Consider the following 15,492-nt stretch of genomic DNA (forward strand, 5'->3'; position numbering starts at 1 on the left):
ATTGGGGGACATTTATCCTGTGTTGGTGTATGATGGAGTCCCTGCCCCTCTGACGCCGGATACATCAGGAGGCTCCACTATGGTCACAGCAGGGACAGCAGAGAGTTTCAAGAAGGGTCTAGATGCCTTTTTACACCTAAAGAACATTGATGGTTATGTTATTTAGAATTGTTTTCCCTAAATCCCTTCCACATCCAATCCCTTCATTTCCTTGGTTGAACTTGATGAACATGTGTCTTTTTTCAACCATATAAACTGAACTATGATACTATGATACTAAAATCAGCACAGAGTTGCTTTATTCTAATGGTATTTCACAGATACACCCCAAAATGTGACACCCGCCCCACCACTGAGCATCTGTCTATGTAAGGGCGGTGCTTGCAAATGAAAAACTTGTGGCCCCCACACAACTTTTGTCCCCAAGTTTGGGAGGTATACCTTAGGCAGTGTACAAGAAAAAACTTATTGACAGTGTTTCTAATAACATTTAGCAGAACTATGAATGCAGCTCTGAAGTGTAGCTCTTATATAGGACTGGCATAAGTGAAAATATATACATTTAGGATTTATATTTTCACTTCTAGAAATATTAAAATATATTAGTGAATATGTAGACAACATGGTATTTGTGAATGTGTATTCAGAGGCTTTCCTCGTTGCCATTGGTGACAGCCCTATCACAGCAGCAGTGGGCAGCGCTTTGCGGCTTGAATAAGAGGTCACTGCCCCCCAGTGGAGATAACAGAGACTGCAGGTACTTCAGATAGTCTGTTCCCTGGGACATTTTTGGCTTTCTTATGCTGTGTCCCTCACATGCCTGTGTTATGTCTTGTGCATTAAGTATTTATACTACTAAAACCTTCAGTAAAGCGTAGAAATTATGTATTGGATATTCTCAGCCGGACACGTTGTCGCCTCCGGCCCCTTTCACATCGGCTCTGGTTTCCGGGGGAGCACATTGTGCGCGGACCGCTTCCCGTGTGCTGTTCCCACGTGTTTTGGTGCTGGTGACAGCAGGGACAGTGCAGCCAACAGATCATGGGGAACAAGAGGAAGAGCTCAGGGGCTGAGGAGGGGGTCCCGGAGCCCGAGGACAAGAAGGCGAAGTCCCCGGAAGTGGAGTTCACAGGGACCTCCTTCAAATCCATGTTAAAGGACCCCCAGACTGCACTGAAAGGTGGGCGATGTCAGCACCTGTGTGTCACAGTGTATGAGCTGCCAGTACATGTGTGTCACAGTGTATGAGCTGCCGGCGCACGCGTGTCACAGTGTATGAGCTGCCAGTACATGTGTGTCACAGTGTATGAGCTGCCGGCGCATGTGTGTCACAGTGTATGAGCTGCCGGCGCATGTGTGTCACAGACGGTGTATGAGCTGCCGGCGCATGTGTGTCACAGACGGTGTATGAGCTGCCGGCGCATGTGTGTCACAGACGGTGTATGAGCTGCCGGCGCATGTGTGTCACAGACGGTGTATGAGCTGCCGGCGCATGTGTGTCACAGACGGTGTATGAGCTGCCGGCGCATGTGTGTCACAGACGGTGTATGAGCTGCCGGCGCATGTGTGTCACAGACGGTGTATGAGCTGCCGGCGCATGTGTGTCACAGACGGTGTATGAGCTGCCGGCGCATGTGTGTCACAGACGGTGTATGAGCTGCCGGCGCATGTGTGTCACAGACGGTGTATGAGCTGCCGGCGCATGTGTGTCACAGACGGTGTATGAGCTGCCGGCGCATGTGTGTCACAGACGGTGTATGAGCTGCCGGCGCATGTGTGTCACAGACGGTGTATGAGCTGCCGGCGCATGTGTGTCACAGACGGTGTATGAGCTGCCGGCGCATGTGTGTCACAGACGGTGTATGAGCTGCCGGCGCATGTGTGTCACAGACGGTGTATGAGCTGCCGGCGCATGTGTGTCACAGACGGTGTATGAGCTGCCGGCGCATGTGTGTCACAGACGGTGTATGAGCTGCCGGCGCATGTGTGTCACAGACGGTGTATGAGCTGCCGGCGCATGTGTGTCACAGACGGTGTATGAGCTGCCGGCGCATGTGTGTCACAGACGGTGTATGAGCTGCCGGCGCATGTGTGTCACAGACGGTGTATGAGCTGCCGGCGCATGTGTGTCACAGACGGTGTATGAGCTGCCGGCGCATGTGTGTCACAGACGGTGTATGAGCTGCCGGCGCATGTGTGTCACAGACGGTGTATGAGCTGCCGGCGCATGTGTGTCACAGACGGTGTATGAGCTGCCGGCGCATGTGTGTCACAGACGGTGTATGAGCTGCCGGCGCATGTGTGTCACAGACGGTGTATGAGCTGCCGGCGCATGTGTGTCACAGACGGTGTATGAGCTGCCGGCGCATGTGTGTCACAGACGGTGTATGAGCTGCCGGCGCATGTGTGTCACAGACGGTGTATGAGCTGACAGATTTTATGCAATGTTAAGTGAATGTCCACTTTTAGAAAAAGATATTGTTTGTGTAACGAAAAGTTATAAATTGTTTTATAGTTATAACTTTTATAAAAGTGCACGGCTCGTCATATCCCTGGTCATGTGATGTTACACCCCCTGCTCATGTGATGTCACACAGGTCCACGGCTCTCGTTATAAAACACAGCTCTGATTACTGATATAAGCAGTTGTGCACCTGTGTGACATCACCTGATGTCATGCAGAGGAAGTAAACAAAAGAACTTCCTGTTGAATGACAACAAGCAGAGATCTAGAGGACAGTGAGGAATTGATACAGAAAGTACATTGGAATAATGTATATGTTTTCATTACAAAAACAAAATGCTTATTAATTATGAAAAAATCTTACTAATATTGTAACAATTATTATAGGGGCGGCAATACAGATGAGATCTTTCTATGTTGCTTAGAAAGATTGGTCCTTCCTCTTTTCTCTTCTATGAGATCTCTGGGTGGATCCATCCAGCAGCCCCATAATAGTGATAAGATCATATCTGTTACAGGACAGTGAAAAATCCACCCCATAAACCGATAAATATGGCACTAAAATGGCCTGAACTTTGTGTTTTTGTAATTATTTTGATGATTTATTTATTTTCAAGGTTTGCAGCAATTTCTCAATATTTCAAAGAAATTACCAAATCCTGACCTCTATGATGTGGTGGAAGGGTATATTAAAATATCTGTGGAGTGCATCGAAATCCTGAAGCTTCTGGATGGGGAGAAACGTCCAGAAAGTGAGGTAACTGTGCAGGATCTCCAGTACTACCTTTAATGAGCAAAAAAAACCTTTTTTGATCTTACCAGCTGGTGGCAATGAAACGAAGAGTGAAACATTTAAAGGGGTTTGAATACTTTCCATGCCCTCTGTATGTGTGTCTGGAACAGCATTTTCTTCCTGCGTCATTCACAGCTAGAGTCAATATCTTTGCTCACGTTATTTGTAGGGGCAGGCAAAAGTTGAGTACAATCTTTCCTTACATCATAGACGGAGAGATGAAGACAGTACTATCTGTGCTTGCTTTACGTAGAGTGGGAGACTGGGATGTGAATATGTCACTGCCTACATCATTTACTGGAATAGAAAAGGAGGTAGTACTATCTGTGCCTACATGATATATTAGGACAATCAGAGGCAGGACTATTTGTTCCTACCTAATGATATATGGAGAATCTCTGCCTACATGATATATTAGTATAATCGGAGCCAATGCTATCTGTGCCTACGTGATATATAAGGAGAATCAGAGACAGTACTGTCTATGCCTACATGATATGTATGGAGAATCGGAGCCAGTACTATCTGTGCCTACATGATATATAAGGAGAATCAGAGACAGTACTGTCTATGCCTACATGATATGTATGGAGAATTAGAGCCAGTACTGTCTGTGCCTACATCATATGTATGGAGAATCGGAGCCAGTACTATCTGTGCCTACATGATATATAAGGGGAATTAGAGCCAGTACTGTCTGTGCCTACACAATATATAAGGAGAATCAGAGCCAGTACTCTCTGGGCCTACATGATATATAAGGATGAACGGAGCCAGTACTATCTGTGCCTACATGATATATAAGGAGAATCGGAGCCAGTACTATCTGTGCCTACATGATATAGTAAAAAATGGAGAGGAAGCACAAATTTACTGTAGTGAAATGCTGTACTGCTTGTATCTGCATCATTTATAGCAGAAGACACAAATCTAATCCTACCTGTGCTGATCTCATATACAGGAAGATAGTATTACTTGTCTTGGCGTCATTTGTAGGAAGATGGGGGTGGGGGGGTTAATACTATCTGTGCCTTCATCATTTAGAATAAGAATAAGATGTACAGTACTATCTGTGCATGTGTTGTTTACAGAGAGACACATGACTCTAAGGTAATTTACAGGTAATGGAAAGGAGGCAGAATTACACTGGAACTTGGCATTGCATTGGTCCCAGTTGATGGACTTTGTTCTGTGATATTTCTAGAATATGGGAAGGGCTTTTCTCTTTTCAGGACCATGTGAATAATGGTTTTCCCTCATATCTTATATCTGCTAATCTCTGATGTTTTTCCTTGCAGATGATGATAATTTTTCAAGTCCTGGAAGCCATTTTGCTCAGGACAGCTGGTGACCTTGCACATCTCGGTGTCGCGGGGGTCAACATAGTGAAGAATCTGTTGAATTCACACATGAAGCTGGTCTATACAGGCGTCTACTCTGCAACTCACCGGTACAGCCCGTACATGCTGCAGTATATAGAGTATATAAAATGCATTAGATATTGATTTTCCTCTTTTTCTGTGACCTGCGCAGTATGGCCAAAATTGCCCTGAATTTACTATCCGCGATGGTCACACAAGGTCCGGACTGCGCCAGGGATGTCTACAGTCATTTCGATTTTACTAACAAGTATTTACCCACCTTGTTAAGAAAGAGAGATAAACTGGTAAGAGCCTCCGAGCACTTACATACTCCTGAAACATCCACTTAATCCAGGGATCTCTGTTAACATTGTGCGGTTGTAAAATCTGTACAACTGCTTTCCATAGCTGGTTGTGCCGCTGCTTTAGACAGCCTGACTTATCTGAAAGTTGTACAGTATTACAGCAAGGCAGAAGGTTGTACACATAGGGAGCATCAGGGGGGAGCATACAGAGTCTTCAGGAGGAGGGGAGAGATTGTACAGGACCTAACACAAATTCTTCAGGGGAAGATTAAACACACATTTGCACATACACACTGAACAATGAAAATATCCAGACAAAATATATAATTGGTGACAAAGTCCATATATATTGCTTTGCTTTTTATCTCAGGGCAGACCGGACGTCCGAATGGCTTATATCCAGTTTGCACTTTCCTTCTTTATTTCTGGAGACAACAACACAATCGTCCAGGTCCTGGAGCTTAAAGGTAGGTAATGGTTTCTGGAGAAAATTAAATCTTTGATGTAGACTAAGATGATAATCAGTTGGGTACTTTTAGTGAAATCACTGCCATTCGGCCACTTGTTAGACTGGAGCCAAGTGTTGCTTCCTGCGGCCTCCACCAGGGGGAGCTCACTGCATAGAGACTCCTCTTGAGCTCCCGCAGATGGTTGCAGCATGCAGTCAGAGATTTATTATTTACTATGTGAAAAGAGCTTCCAGTTAAGGGCTGATTGAGGTCCGCTTATCATTGTATTTGTTAGTTTCCCGCATTTATCATTAGAAAATCAATTTTTGGACTCCTGTCTATATATGTGGCACTTGTATGGATCTGTTTCTTGTTATAAGGAAAGTGACACAATACATCACAATATGGAAAACTTTTACATGAACGACGGGAAAAAGATAAAGCTTTTTCCATGTGTACAGCTGACTCCGTGCCTCTCTATGGAGATGGGATGGGGGAGCAGTGCTCGCCCCTCCTCTCTCCAGCTCGCTGCTGTAGCCCGGGCTAGCATACGTCAGTGTGAAAGAGGACTTCATTGTGGGGCAGGATCCTGTGACATCTGTGTAAACCATTGATACTGATTATAGGTGGTCGCGTAGCTGATACTAATAGTGTAGGACATGACATTGTCCTGAAGATATTGCAGTTGTATTTGTTATCTGCTTGTCATGTTCATCCCATAGGAAGGGTGTGTGACTGCTCCAGAGACGAGATCACTGTATTCTGCTGCTTTACTGACGATAATTTATTGTATGTTTTACATTAATAGACTTTCTTGGAGAAATATTCAGCACTGGAATTAAAGAAGACAAAATATCCACCATAAACCTGGTGCTTTCTCTGCTGCAAACCAAGGTGATTGAACAGACAATGGATGAGTTGTAACAAGTTTGATTGTTATCACCCCCTGTCCACAGGACCCCTAGATCCCCCATCGATCACTAACCGGACATTGCAGAGCACATAGTTCGACTGTGTATAGCACTTCCATGAGAGTCACCAACACTTGTGTAGTGTTGGATAGTGTGACAGTAGGCGATCATGACCTGATGCGCCGTCACTTACATCGGCCGCGTTCGACCTTACAGCGTGATTGGTGGGTCCCAGCAGTCAGATCCTCACTGATAAGATTGTTAACCTCCTTCCTGTGTATAGGGGATTGGTGCAACCCCTTTAACAGAAGGCAGGACTCGCATCCTCTGCTGTGCAAAAGGATAAAACTGGTTTCTGTGAAGTTCTTGAAATAACTTTTGCCATCTTTTTTTCTGTTTCCTAGGTTGTTCACAATAATGCAATTTCAAAAACGCAGAAAGTCCGTTTTTTTACGGTGGCCATTTTGAATCACATTGCCTCCCTGTACCGCTGGAATGGCGCTGTAGAGATGGGCACTAAAAATGTCCAGGTATTGTTACTATGTAGGGGATATTATTTGGCTCCAGTTTTCACCAGCTTTACTTTTTTTTTCCTAAATACAGTACAGAGATTGTACCCTCTAATCTATACAGATGAGGAGACCCCTCTGGCCTATGACTTCTCCATATACATAGAAAGATGTCTATAGTTGTTTTGTTCCACAAGCACCTCACAGGCGCCGTGTGAACACTACCCAATGTTTGCAGATTGTAATGTCAATAATCCTTTTCATATAGGGTAAGATAGAAGCCGGGAAGCTACAGATAAGGGAGCTGGTCCACAACTTCCTCCTGGATCTCTGCTGCTCTGTGAAGCACGGTATCGCTTTCTTTGACCCAAGTCTTGGGACGGCGGCAAGGTGATGTGTACATTATAGTATAATACATGATGTAACTCAGGATCAGTACAGGATAAGTAATGTCAAGTATGTACACAGTGACTGCACCAGCAGCAGAATAGTGAGTGCAGCTCTTGGGTATAATACAGGATGTAACTCAGGATCAGTACAGGATAAGTAATGTCATGTATGTACACAGTGACTGCACCAGCAGCAGAATAGTGAGTGCAGCTCTGGGGTATAATACAGGATGTAACTCAGGATCAGTACAGGATAAGTAATGTCATGTATGTACACAGTGACTGCACCAGCAGCAGAATAGTGAGTGCAGCTCTGGAGTATAATACAGGATGTAACTCAGTACGGGATAAGTAATGTTATGTATGTACAGGAGAATCATGCTGCAGTTTACATTGGTGTTAATATAAATGATGTAGTTTTGATGATGATGCTGATCTCTCTATCACTAGGGCTGGTAATCTGAGTCTACTTCGTTTTCTTGTTGCACTGAAGACGGCGACTGAAGATGACCTGGTGGGGGCGCTAGTGGTGAACATACTAAAAGTGTGCCCGGACCTGCTGAGTCGATACTTTAAGGAGATTCACTTTTCCTTTGTTCCTCGAATGAAGTCAACCTGGCTGGATAACATAAAGTTACTTAAAAAGGTCAGGACCGAATATTATCCTGTAAATCCTCTCCTTTATGACTGGTTCAGCAAGGTCTTAAATCAATAGAAATCTAATATATTCTGTTATCCAAACACAACCAATACGGCTGCCATTGTTACTACCCAGCTTTCCTGTACACCTGCATAGCATCTCTGCATATCATACATTGTCTCGCTGACATATGATTGTGCACAGGTAATATATTGTGACGTTTCTAAATTTCAGATCTACGAGGCCCAGCCGCCGGTGTCTGTGGCTTTCAGGACCACAGAGTTTATCCCGCAGCCACGTCTGCTGAGTATGGTGATGATTACAACCGTGGCTCCGGTTTGCAACAAGGTCTTGTTCACCCAGGGGTTAAATGTAAGTGCAGGACTTGGTAACTTGTAAGAGATTCCTTAAAGGGATTTTCCTTATTATTTTCCTTATTATTTATCCAATGGATCTATGGGGGTCTTATCACTGAGACCCAAATAGAGCCACTGGATTCGCTGCTATGGGATTTTTGCAATTGCTATATATATATTTATAACTTGTTTTAATATAATCTTTTAGATGCCTAATAAAATAGTGCAGCACACCACCCTGTCGCTCATCTCCTCCATCCTGAAAAGAGCAGAGCAGAACATCCATCACTGCCTGAAAGAAGACGTCTGGCAGAAGTCTGACATCTACACTCCGGCCACCATGGCCGACTTTGCCCAAAAATACAGAGAAGCCCTGGGCAAGGTGAGGCTGACGTGTGTCTCTTATTACAGTTACTGCTTTTTCATGCACAGCAATTTTTTGGGAAAACACTGCATTAGTATTTTTTGTGGCAAAACCTGAAAGGGGGGGGGGGGTTGAGAATTCTAGGTCCGTCCAATTTTTTAGCCCTATCTACTCCTGGTTTTGGCTCATAAAGCATCAGTAAAAGGTGCCACAAAAACTGTGACATCCTTAAGCCACCCTTAAAGGGAAAGTCTAATAATTTAAGGGGGGGTTCAGGAATTCTGGAATGTCTCTTTGGGGCCATGGTGTCAAAAAGAAACATATTGTAATATGCTCTGTGATTCCCCCAACCAGCAGGAAGTGCCAGGAGGTGATGGAATACACCAATCAATGGTCTACGTGGTCAACAGAGAGTCACTTTCTCTGACGTCCTTTAGTCCCAGGTGGCAGCTGATTAGCCAAAGTGGGCCCCATGACTCCCTGGTGTCGGCCTGATGTACTAGAGCATTAAGTACACAATTTACTTACCCAGTCCTGTCGCGATCCCCGATTCGGACGGTCTGACGAAGATGAATTCTGGCGTGATTTATGTGGCTTGTGCGCCCGATTTCCTGCATCCGTCGCTTCCCCGCCAAGGTACGCCGGAGTTCAACTTCTTCTTCCCGGTGCTTGTAAGTGCGTGTTTTGCGACACAATTCGCAATGTTAACTCCTGCGCGTAGTCCGAATATGTCGGGTTGTCCGACGGCCCATCCCCGTTTCGCGTGCAAGCCGTCGATGCGGCAAAATCCGATCGTGTGCGCCAAAATCCCCTGGTAAATGCGGCGCAAAACGGAAATCGTCGGGAAATCCGACTAAAATGCGATCCGCGGACCCTTAGTAAATAGGCCCTATTGTTTCTTCTTTTGGGCACCATTGTCTTGTCCCCTTTGGGGTTTTCCAGAATTCCTTGAAAATGCCTTTTAATATTAATGGCAGATTCTTAGTTTAGGTGATCCATGTCAGATTGTTGAGTGTCAGACACCGAGTACATCTAAAGCTCAGTTGCTGCACCTGTAGTTATCTGTTTGTAGTTTTGTGTACTAGCACCAATTTACTGCTGTGTTTGCACATTCGGTGAAGCCGCAAGCAACTACTGGTCCCTTATGTTGCACCCATTCTTGTGACGGACCATTAATATCAAGTCTTGGATGGACCCTGCAATGGGAGTTTCCTACTATAGTGGGTGCAGTCAACCCCAGTGATGGCAAATACTGGGCAAGAGCAGTTTGACAGTAATGTTTCTCATAAGTTCCCCAGTTACCGGGCCATTGATTTGTACATGTAGTTTCTGTACAGAACTGCTGCCCATCACCTACTGTTCACATATCCATAACTTGTGGGGTGCACTTATGGGGTCTTCTCTTCTCAGCTTTTTCCAGATCTTAACACTGTAATCTCCACTTGGCAATCTCTGCTCAAACCGGAAGAAACCAACACTGAAGCAAAGGAGGAGGATAAATCTATGGTTGAAAAACATGTGGCCTCCGCATCTGAGGAATTTCCAGGATTGGCAACGGAGACTGGTAACTGAATATTTTTTTAGAAGCAAATGACAACTTAAAGGGAGTGTGCCCGCAGTGTTGACCACACAAAGCTGCAGACGGTGTTAGGCATCGTCCCCGGCGAGATACATAACCAGACCTTTGTGTGTGGTGTTAGTAGAAGCTGGACTGTGAAATATGGATTGTAGCTGCTCACCTTGTGTAAGAGCGTGTCTGCTGTTCTCTTAGCTCTGTGCATTGAGCTGCATCTCCTCTCTGCTCAGAGTAAAAGCTCACACAGATTTCTGGATGAATACTAAAGTCTTTTAGCGTAGAGGGGAGGACATGCACCAGGTGAAGGTTGCAATGCTAGACTACACATTCTCTTTTTCTGAGTAAGTTAAAGGATTTGTCCCAAGTTGGATTGTTAACCCCTGTCTATCCACTGACTAGATTGTAACTACACTATATGATCGGTGGGGGTCCAACTAGATCACAAGATCTCAGTAAGTGAGGAATGATAGGTGGAGTATGCGTCCTCCTGCACCAGTCTCTACTTTGGCAGTGTAGGATCTTTGATGAGCACAGCACATGGAAATCTCCTGCTCTCTCACTCACTTTTTATGTGAGTAGGAGATGCCAGAGCGCCGTGCTCTGCAATTTCTGAAGCTCCCATAGTATTCAATGGTGCAGAAAGATGCATGCTCGACCTGACGCTGCATCAGTGAGTGTGGGGACCCCTTTTGTTGTAATTTGGGGGTAGGACTAGCAGTTGGACCCCTGCAATCAGATTGTTGTGTCTGATCCTGTTGATAGGAGGTAACAAAACTTGGGACAAACCCTTTGAGGCTGAGTGGTAGGCGCTTGCTAATGAACCTGGGAAAGAGACTGTGCACCGGACCTCACAGCCATGACCATGGTTCACCAAAATACTCATGGAGTCATCCATTTAAGTGTTACACAACTTTATCATTGCGTTTCCCATCATAAATGGAGACAACATTTACTAATCTCTCCTCTTGTTTTTTTTTGTCAGATGACTTCCAGACGACCCTGGTGAAGGCCTCGCTTCTGCAGGTCCTGTGTCTGTACCAGAGGGTGCTGCCCCATCTAGTGCTGCAGAGTAACTTTGACTTCAGTAAACTCCTGAGAGGTAAGTCCAGCGCACCCCCTGCAGTAGCCACTCATCCCCCACAACACCTGGCTGCATGGCGGTGGTCTCCTAGACCTGGTTTCCAGTTTCTAATTTTGGAAACTGATTTAGAATAAAAGTTTGGCTTTTTCGGGTAGGAGTTAATTGAATTTCACACATCCTGGATGGAATTGATTCTTTCTGGGGAACAGCGCGCTCCTGCCTGTATCTGGGGCACCTGCCGCTCTGTTGATTGAGACGACTAATTGCTGCCCTCGCAATGTATTTTCGTCTCTTGTTTTGGTGACTAATCTGAGAACTGAGTTACCAAATTAGATATTATGTAAAAGGGCCGTTATGTATAGTTTTCTTTGTGGCTTTTTAATAGAAGAATAATGAATGGCAAATATCTGAATGTAGGTGCTCTTAAAGGGGTGTTCCCATGAAACAATTTAGGCCCTATCCACAAGATGGGGCTTAACTTTGTGATCGGTGGTGGTCTCAGTGATGGAACCCCCACAGATCACAACAACTTTGTGTCTGATGGGGTATGTTCTAATCCATTCGGACTCCTCGTCACTCCCTGAGATGAACAGAGTAGCAGGACGTGCATGTTCGGGCAGCCCCATTTGTCTCTATGAAGCTATGCAGAGCGCTGTAGAGATGTATGGGGCAGCCTGGCCATGGGCTGTCGACTGCTCCTCTGGGTACAACAAGGGGTTCGACTGGGGTACATCGGAACCTCATTCTCGTGATTTGTGAGGATCTTATCACTGAGACCCCCACCGATCAGTCCTGTGAATAGGGCCTAACTTGTTTCATGGAAAAACCCCATTAAAGGGGGCGTCTAATGCATACAAACCAAGGACACATGGACATCACAGGAGGGTCCCCAAATTGGGACTATCCTCTGACAACCAAATGGCGAAGCTGTCTTCTGTTATTCGCAGCAGCAACGCATCAGACTACAGACACACGGATGTGCTCAGGGGCTCCGTACATAAGACGACATTGCTTTATTTTTTAGTTTTGAAAAGTTGAAGCAGTTTATACTATACTTTACCATTCTGCTTTTTAAAAAAATTTTTGTTTTGTTTTTTTAGGAATTGTAGATGAGAGTGGTATGAGGAAGGAGGTGCCTCCAGTGCTCCAGCATCAGATCCTTCAGGTGGCACTAGAGCTTCCAGCCAGCAAGTTTTCTTGGTTTAAAATGCAGGTTTGTCCTATGTCATTTACCTTTCTCAATACACTGGTCCCCAATATTTAAAGGAAATCTACCATCAAACTCCATCATGATAAACCAGGGACACTTACTTTTAGATTCAGGCACCGTGGGGGTAATCCTCTTATATTTGTTTCCACAGACTCCTTCCTTCTAAAAATCAACTTTTATAATTATGCTAATGAGCTAGAAGGGCTCTAGGGCCATTACCAGAGCCCATCCATGTTGTAGCTTCACAGGCTGTTACACTGTGCACAAGCACTTCTTCCCTCTCAATGTGTGACATTTTAGGAGTACAAGGGAGGGGGCTCTGGTAGCACTGATGCCTACCGACTCATTAGCATAATTGTACATTGATTTTTAGAAGGAAGGAGACCATGGATAACAAATATAAAAAGATTTTCACAGTCACGGTGCCTGGATCTATGAGCAAGTGTAGATTTATGCATCATTTTGACTGTAGATTTTTTTTAAAGGGGTTTTCCAGGAATTTCCTGGGAACAGGATTTACTAAAAATGTACCTGCCCTGCTCTAGTTCCTGGTTCTGTAGTTTGTGGTTCTTCAGCACTGTGGGCCAGGGGTTACAGGACTTGCTCTGACCAATCACTTTTGGTAGTGAAAGTTTCTAGACTTTGCTGATGTTGCATTTTAAAGTAAATTTCCAAAATGTATTATAGTCTTTGTGTGGGGTCATTTACATATCTTTATAACAATATTTATAAATTATTTCTTTCTTTTATGAAGCTTGAAAACTATTTTGTATTCAAAGAGTCGACCGGCTCCCTCTAGTGGTGGCTGCAAATAGCCACACTTTTCAGCCTTGGTATGGGTAAAAATGGGGGTCTCATGGGCTGCCTGTCTGCAGAATATTGTTCTATCCATCCCTATCTCACCTGTGCTTCTAAGTATAGTATTACTGGAAGGTGGCTGCATGTATGAACAGATCTTTTTATTTACTTCTATGGGATTTGCTACCTTGCTCCTTCTGTAGCTTTCCCACCCATAGAAGTGAATTGGTCCTAAGCTGCCACATCTATCCTCATTCCCCACCTGTAGAGGAACCCTTCAAGCTTTCAAACTAGCACCTAATACACATCTTTAGGATGTGCCATAAATGAATATAACAAGAACCCCCTTAATCTGCAATCAGCGTTCTCTACTCGTTTACTCCATATTGCAGCGCTGGAAGGTAAAGGAGTCCTTCCATGTTATGCACAATGTAGTTTTATCACTTGCACATATCTGCGCTTATTCCTTATTTCCGCTTTGCAGGAGATGGCAGATTCCGGAGGAGAACGGTCCGTGTTTTATCTCCTCCTTAAGATGTACGTGACATGTAACAAGGCGCATCTGAAGTCCTCAACCAGAAGGTTAATTATCAAGGTATTTATCCATTGTAATATTTTATCTCTCGTGGCAATGGCTTCCCCCTATCAGCGAGCGCCTAGGTGTTCACTGCTAGTGCGGACACATCCCAGGGGACCCATGTGTGCACAGCGCAGCATTTCTATATGTGTTCTGCAGCGGCACAGTAGACAGAAGCAATTCACAGTTCAAAGTACATAAAAATATAATAAAAATTGTGCTAAATAATCCATAACATATGGTAATTTGATATATTTATCATAATTCATCTTCATATTAAAATTAGTTCCAAGTTCTAGAACTCTGAACACAACATTCACACGATATTCTGCCGGCAACTTAGTTTAGCTCGAACTCTTAACCCTCTCCTAGATTCTACGTGAGAGCGGGGTGTTTGAGCATACCTGGTCTGAGCTGGAAATGTGGCTCAGGAGACTGGATAAAGTGCCGGAGAGCTCACAGGAGGGGGTCATCCGCTTTTTAGAACAGGTAAGAGAAAATCGCCTTATTACTCAGAGATTCACCTGGCTGCAGTCCGTTCAGTTTTGGGACTGCGGCCATATGGGAACTGCAAGACCGCTTTATTATGTGATGATGTGTACTACCTTTGTGTGTGTTGTAATAGTGGCAAAACTGTTTGGTGGATTGTAACTGGACTTGGAACACTCTGGTGCACGGGGTCTCCTTACTGAATACCGCACAGCCCCTCCTTCTGAGTAGCTGCTGTAATATTCAAACAGAAGCAGCTACAGCAGAGGTGAGGGGCTGTGGAGGAGTTCAGTAAAGAGATCTCACACACCACACGCCAATTTACCACAGTGCTCCGAGATCTCTTCATTGAACTCCTCCACTGCCCCTCCCCTCTGCTGTAGTTGCTTCTATTTGACTATTAAAGCAGTTACTAAGAGGGTCGTGCTGTATTCAGTGAGGAGCTCCCGTGCTTAAAGTCCAGCTACAATCCTGGACTATAAATCGATCTTTCACCGTTCTCAACAACACTCACAAAAGGTTACACAGATCTCCAGGGACAATGTCTCCAGCTTATTCTCCTTTTGTATAAATTGTAGATGGAGATCTAAAGTATAAAATATTGACAGTCACTACAGGATTAGTGTTTCTTGATATCTATTTACTCTCTTCTTGCACAGGCATTAGTCAAGGTGATATCTAACCCGTACCCGTACACCGATAAAGTTTCGGAGTATGTACAAGAAGCGGGCATGCTGCAGATGAACCTGGGGAAGGTGGATTCGGACTCGGTCAGCATTCCCATCTCACACATTGATGGTTTGTATTTTGTTGTATTTTTGTATCACACTACAGATAACGGGATATTTTAGGGCGAGAAGTTGCCTCTGGTTGGATGTCCTCACACTTCACTCCATTGATTTGGATGGGATTTCTTTGGGTCCTGTGCAGTATCGGAAAGCTCAGGGGGACTTAGTACTAATAATGTTGTGTCCTCCAGATGTAATGGATATGGTGGACGTCCTTGTTGAGAGCAGTGACGGTCTGGATGAAGAGGTCGGCTTTGCCCTGGACGAGGAGACGATCCTTCAGACCTTCCCATTCAGCGCTCTGGTCCCTGCCGCTCTTGAAGCCAGAAATAAGCTGCTGACATCTGAGGAGACCGGACACGGTACGGTATCATCACTTTATATAAGATATTACTAGTATCCTACATTCTACTCACTGTTCACTATAAACGA

The 15,492-nt window shown here is 44.8% G+C and overlaps 1 protein-coding gene across 2 annotated transcripts in view; it reads left to right on the top strand.

The window, feature by feature from the left end:
• Nucleotides 1-777: 777 nt before the first annotated feature.
• Nucleotides 778-15,492, top strand: part of URB1 (URB1 ribosome biogenesis homolog) — a 43,098-nt gene continuing 28,383 nt past the window's right edge. The window contains exons 1-18 of one of the 2 annotated variants that reach the window (XM_072138640.1): nt 778-1,180; nt 3,082-3,221; nt 4,556-4,707; nt 4,791-4,923; nt 5,294-5,390; nt 6,181-6,266; nt 6,688-6,813; nt 7,061-7,182; nt 7,632-7,827; nt 8,056-8,193; nt 8,386-8,559; nt 9,952-10,105; nt 11,100-11,216; nt 12,299-12,411; nt 13,691-13,801; nt 14,156-14,272; nt 14,932-15,070; nt 15,252-15,422. In XM_072138640.1, the coding sequence (XP_071994741.1) occupies nt 1,042-1,180; nt 3,082-3,221; nt 4,556-4,707; nt 4,791-4,923; nt 5,294-5,390; nt 6,181-6,266; nt 6,688-6,813; nt 7,061-7,182; nt 7,632-7,827; nt 8,056-8,193; nt 8,386-8,559; nt 9,952-10,105; nt 11,100-11,216; nt 12,299-12,411; nt 13,691-13,801; nt 14,156-14,272; nt 14,932-15,070; nt 15,252-15,422 (2,425 nt within the window). In that variant the 5' untranslated portion in view covers nt 778-1,041. The remainder of the gene's footprint in view (nt 1,181-3,081; nt 3,222-4,555; nt 4,708-4,790; nt 4,924-5,293; nt 5,391-6,180; nt 6,267-6,687; nt 6,814-7,060; nt 7,183-7,631; nt 7,828-8,055; nt 8,194-8,385; nt 8,560-9,951; nt 10,106-11,099; nt 11,217-12,298; nt 12,412-13,690; nt 13,802-14,155; nt 14,273-14,931; nt 15,071-15,251; nt 15,423-15,492) is intronic. The other variant, XM_072138639.1, reaches the window with a different exon arrangement.

This window comes from Engystomops pustulosus, chromosome 2, assembly GCF_040894005.1.
Source record: "Engystomops pustulosus chromosome 2, aEngPut4.maternal, whole genome shotgun sequence".
In the NCBI taxonomy this organism is placed as follows: Eukaryota; Metazoa; Chordata; class Amphibia; order Anura; family Leptodactylidae; genus Engystomops; species Engystomops pustulosus.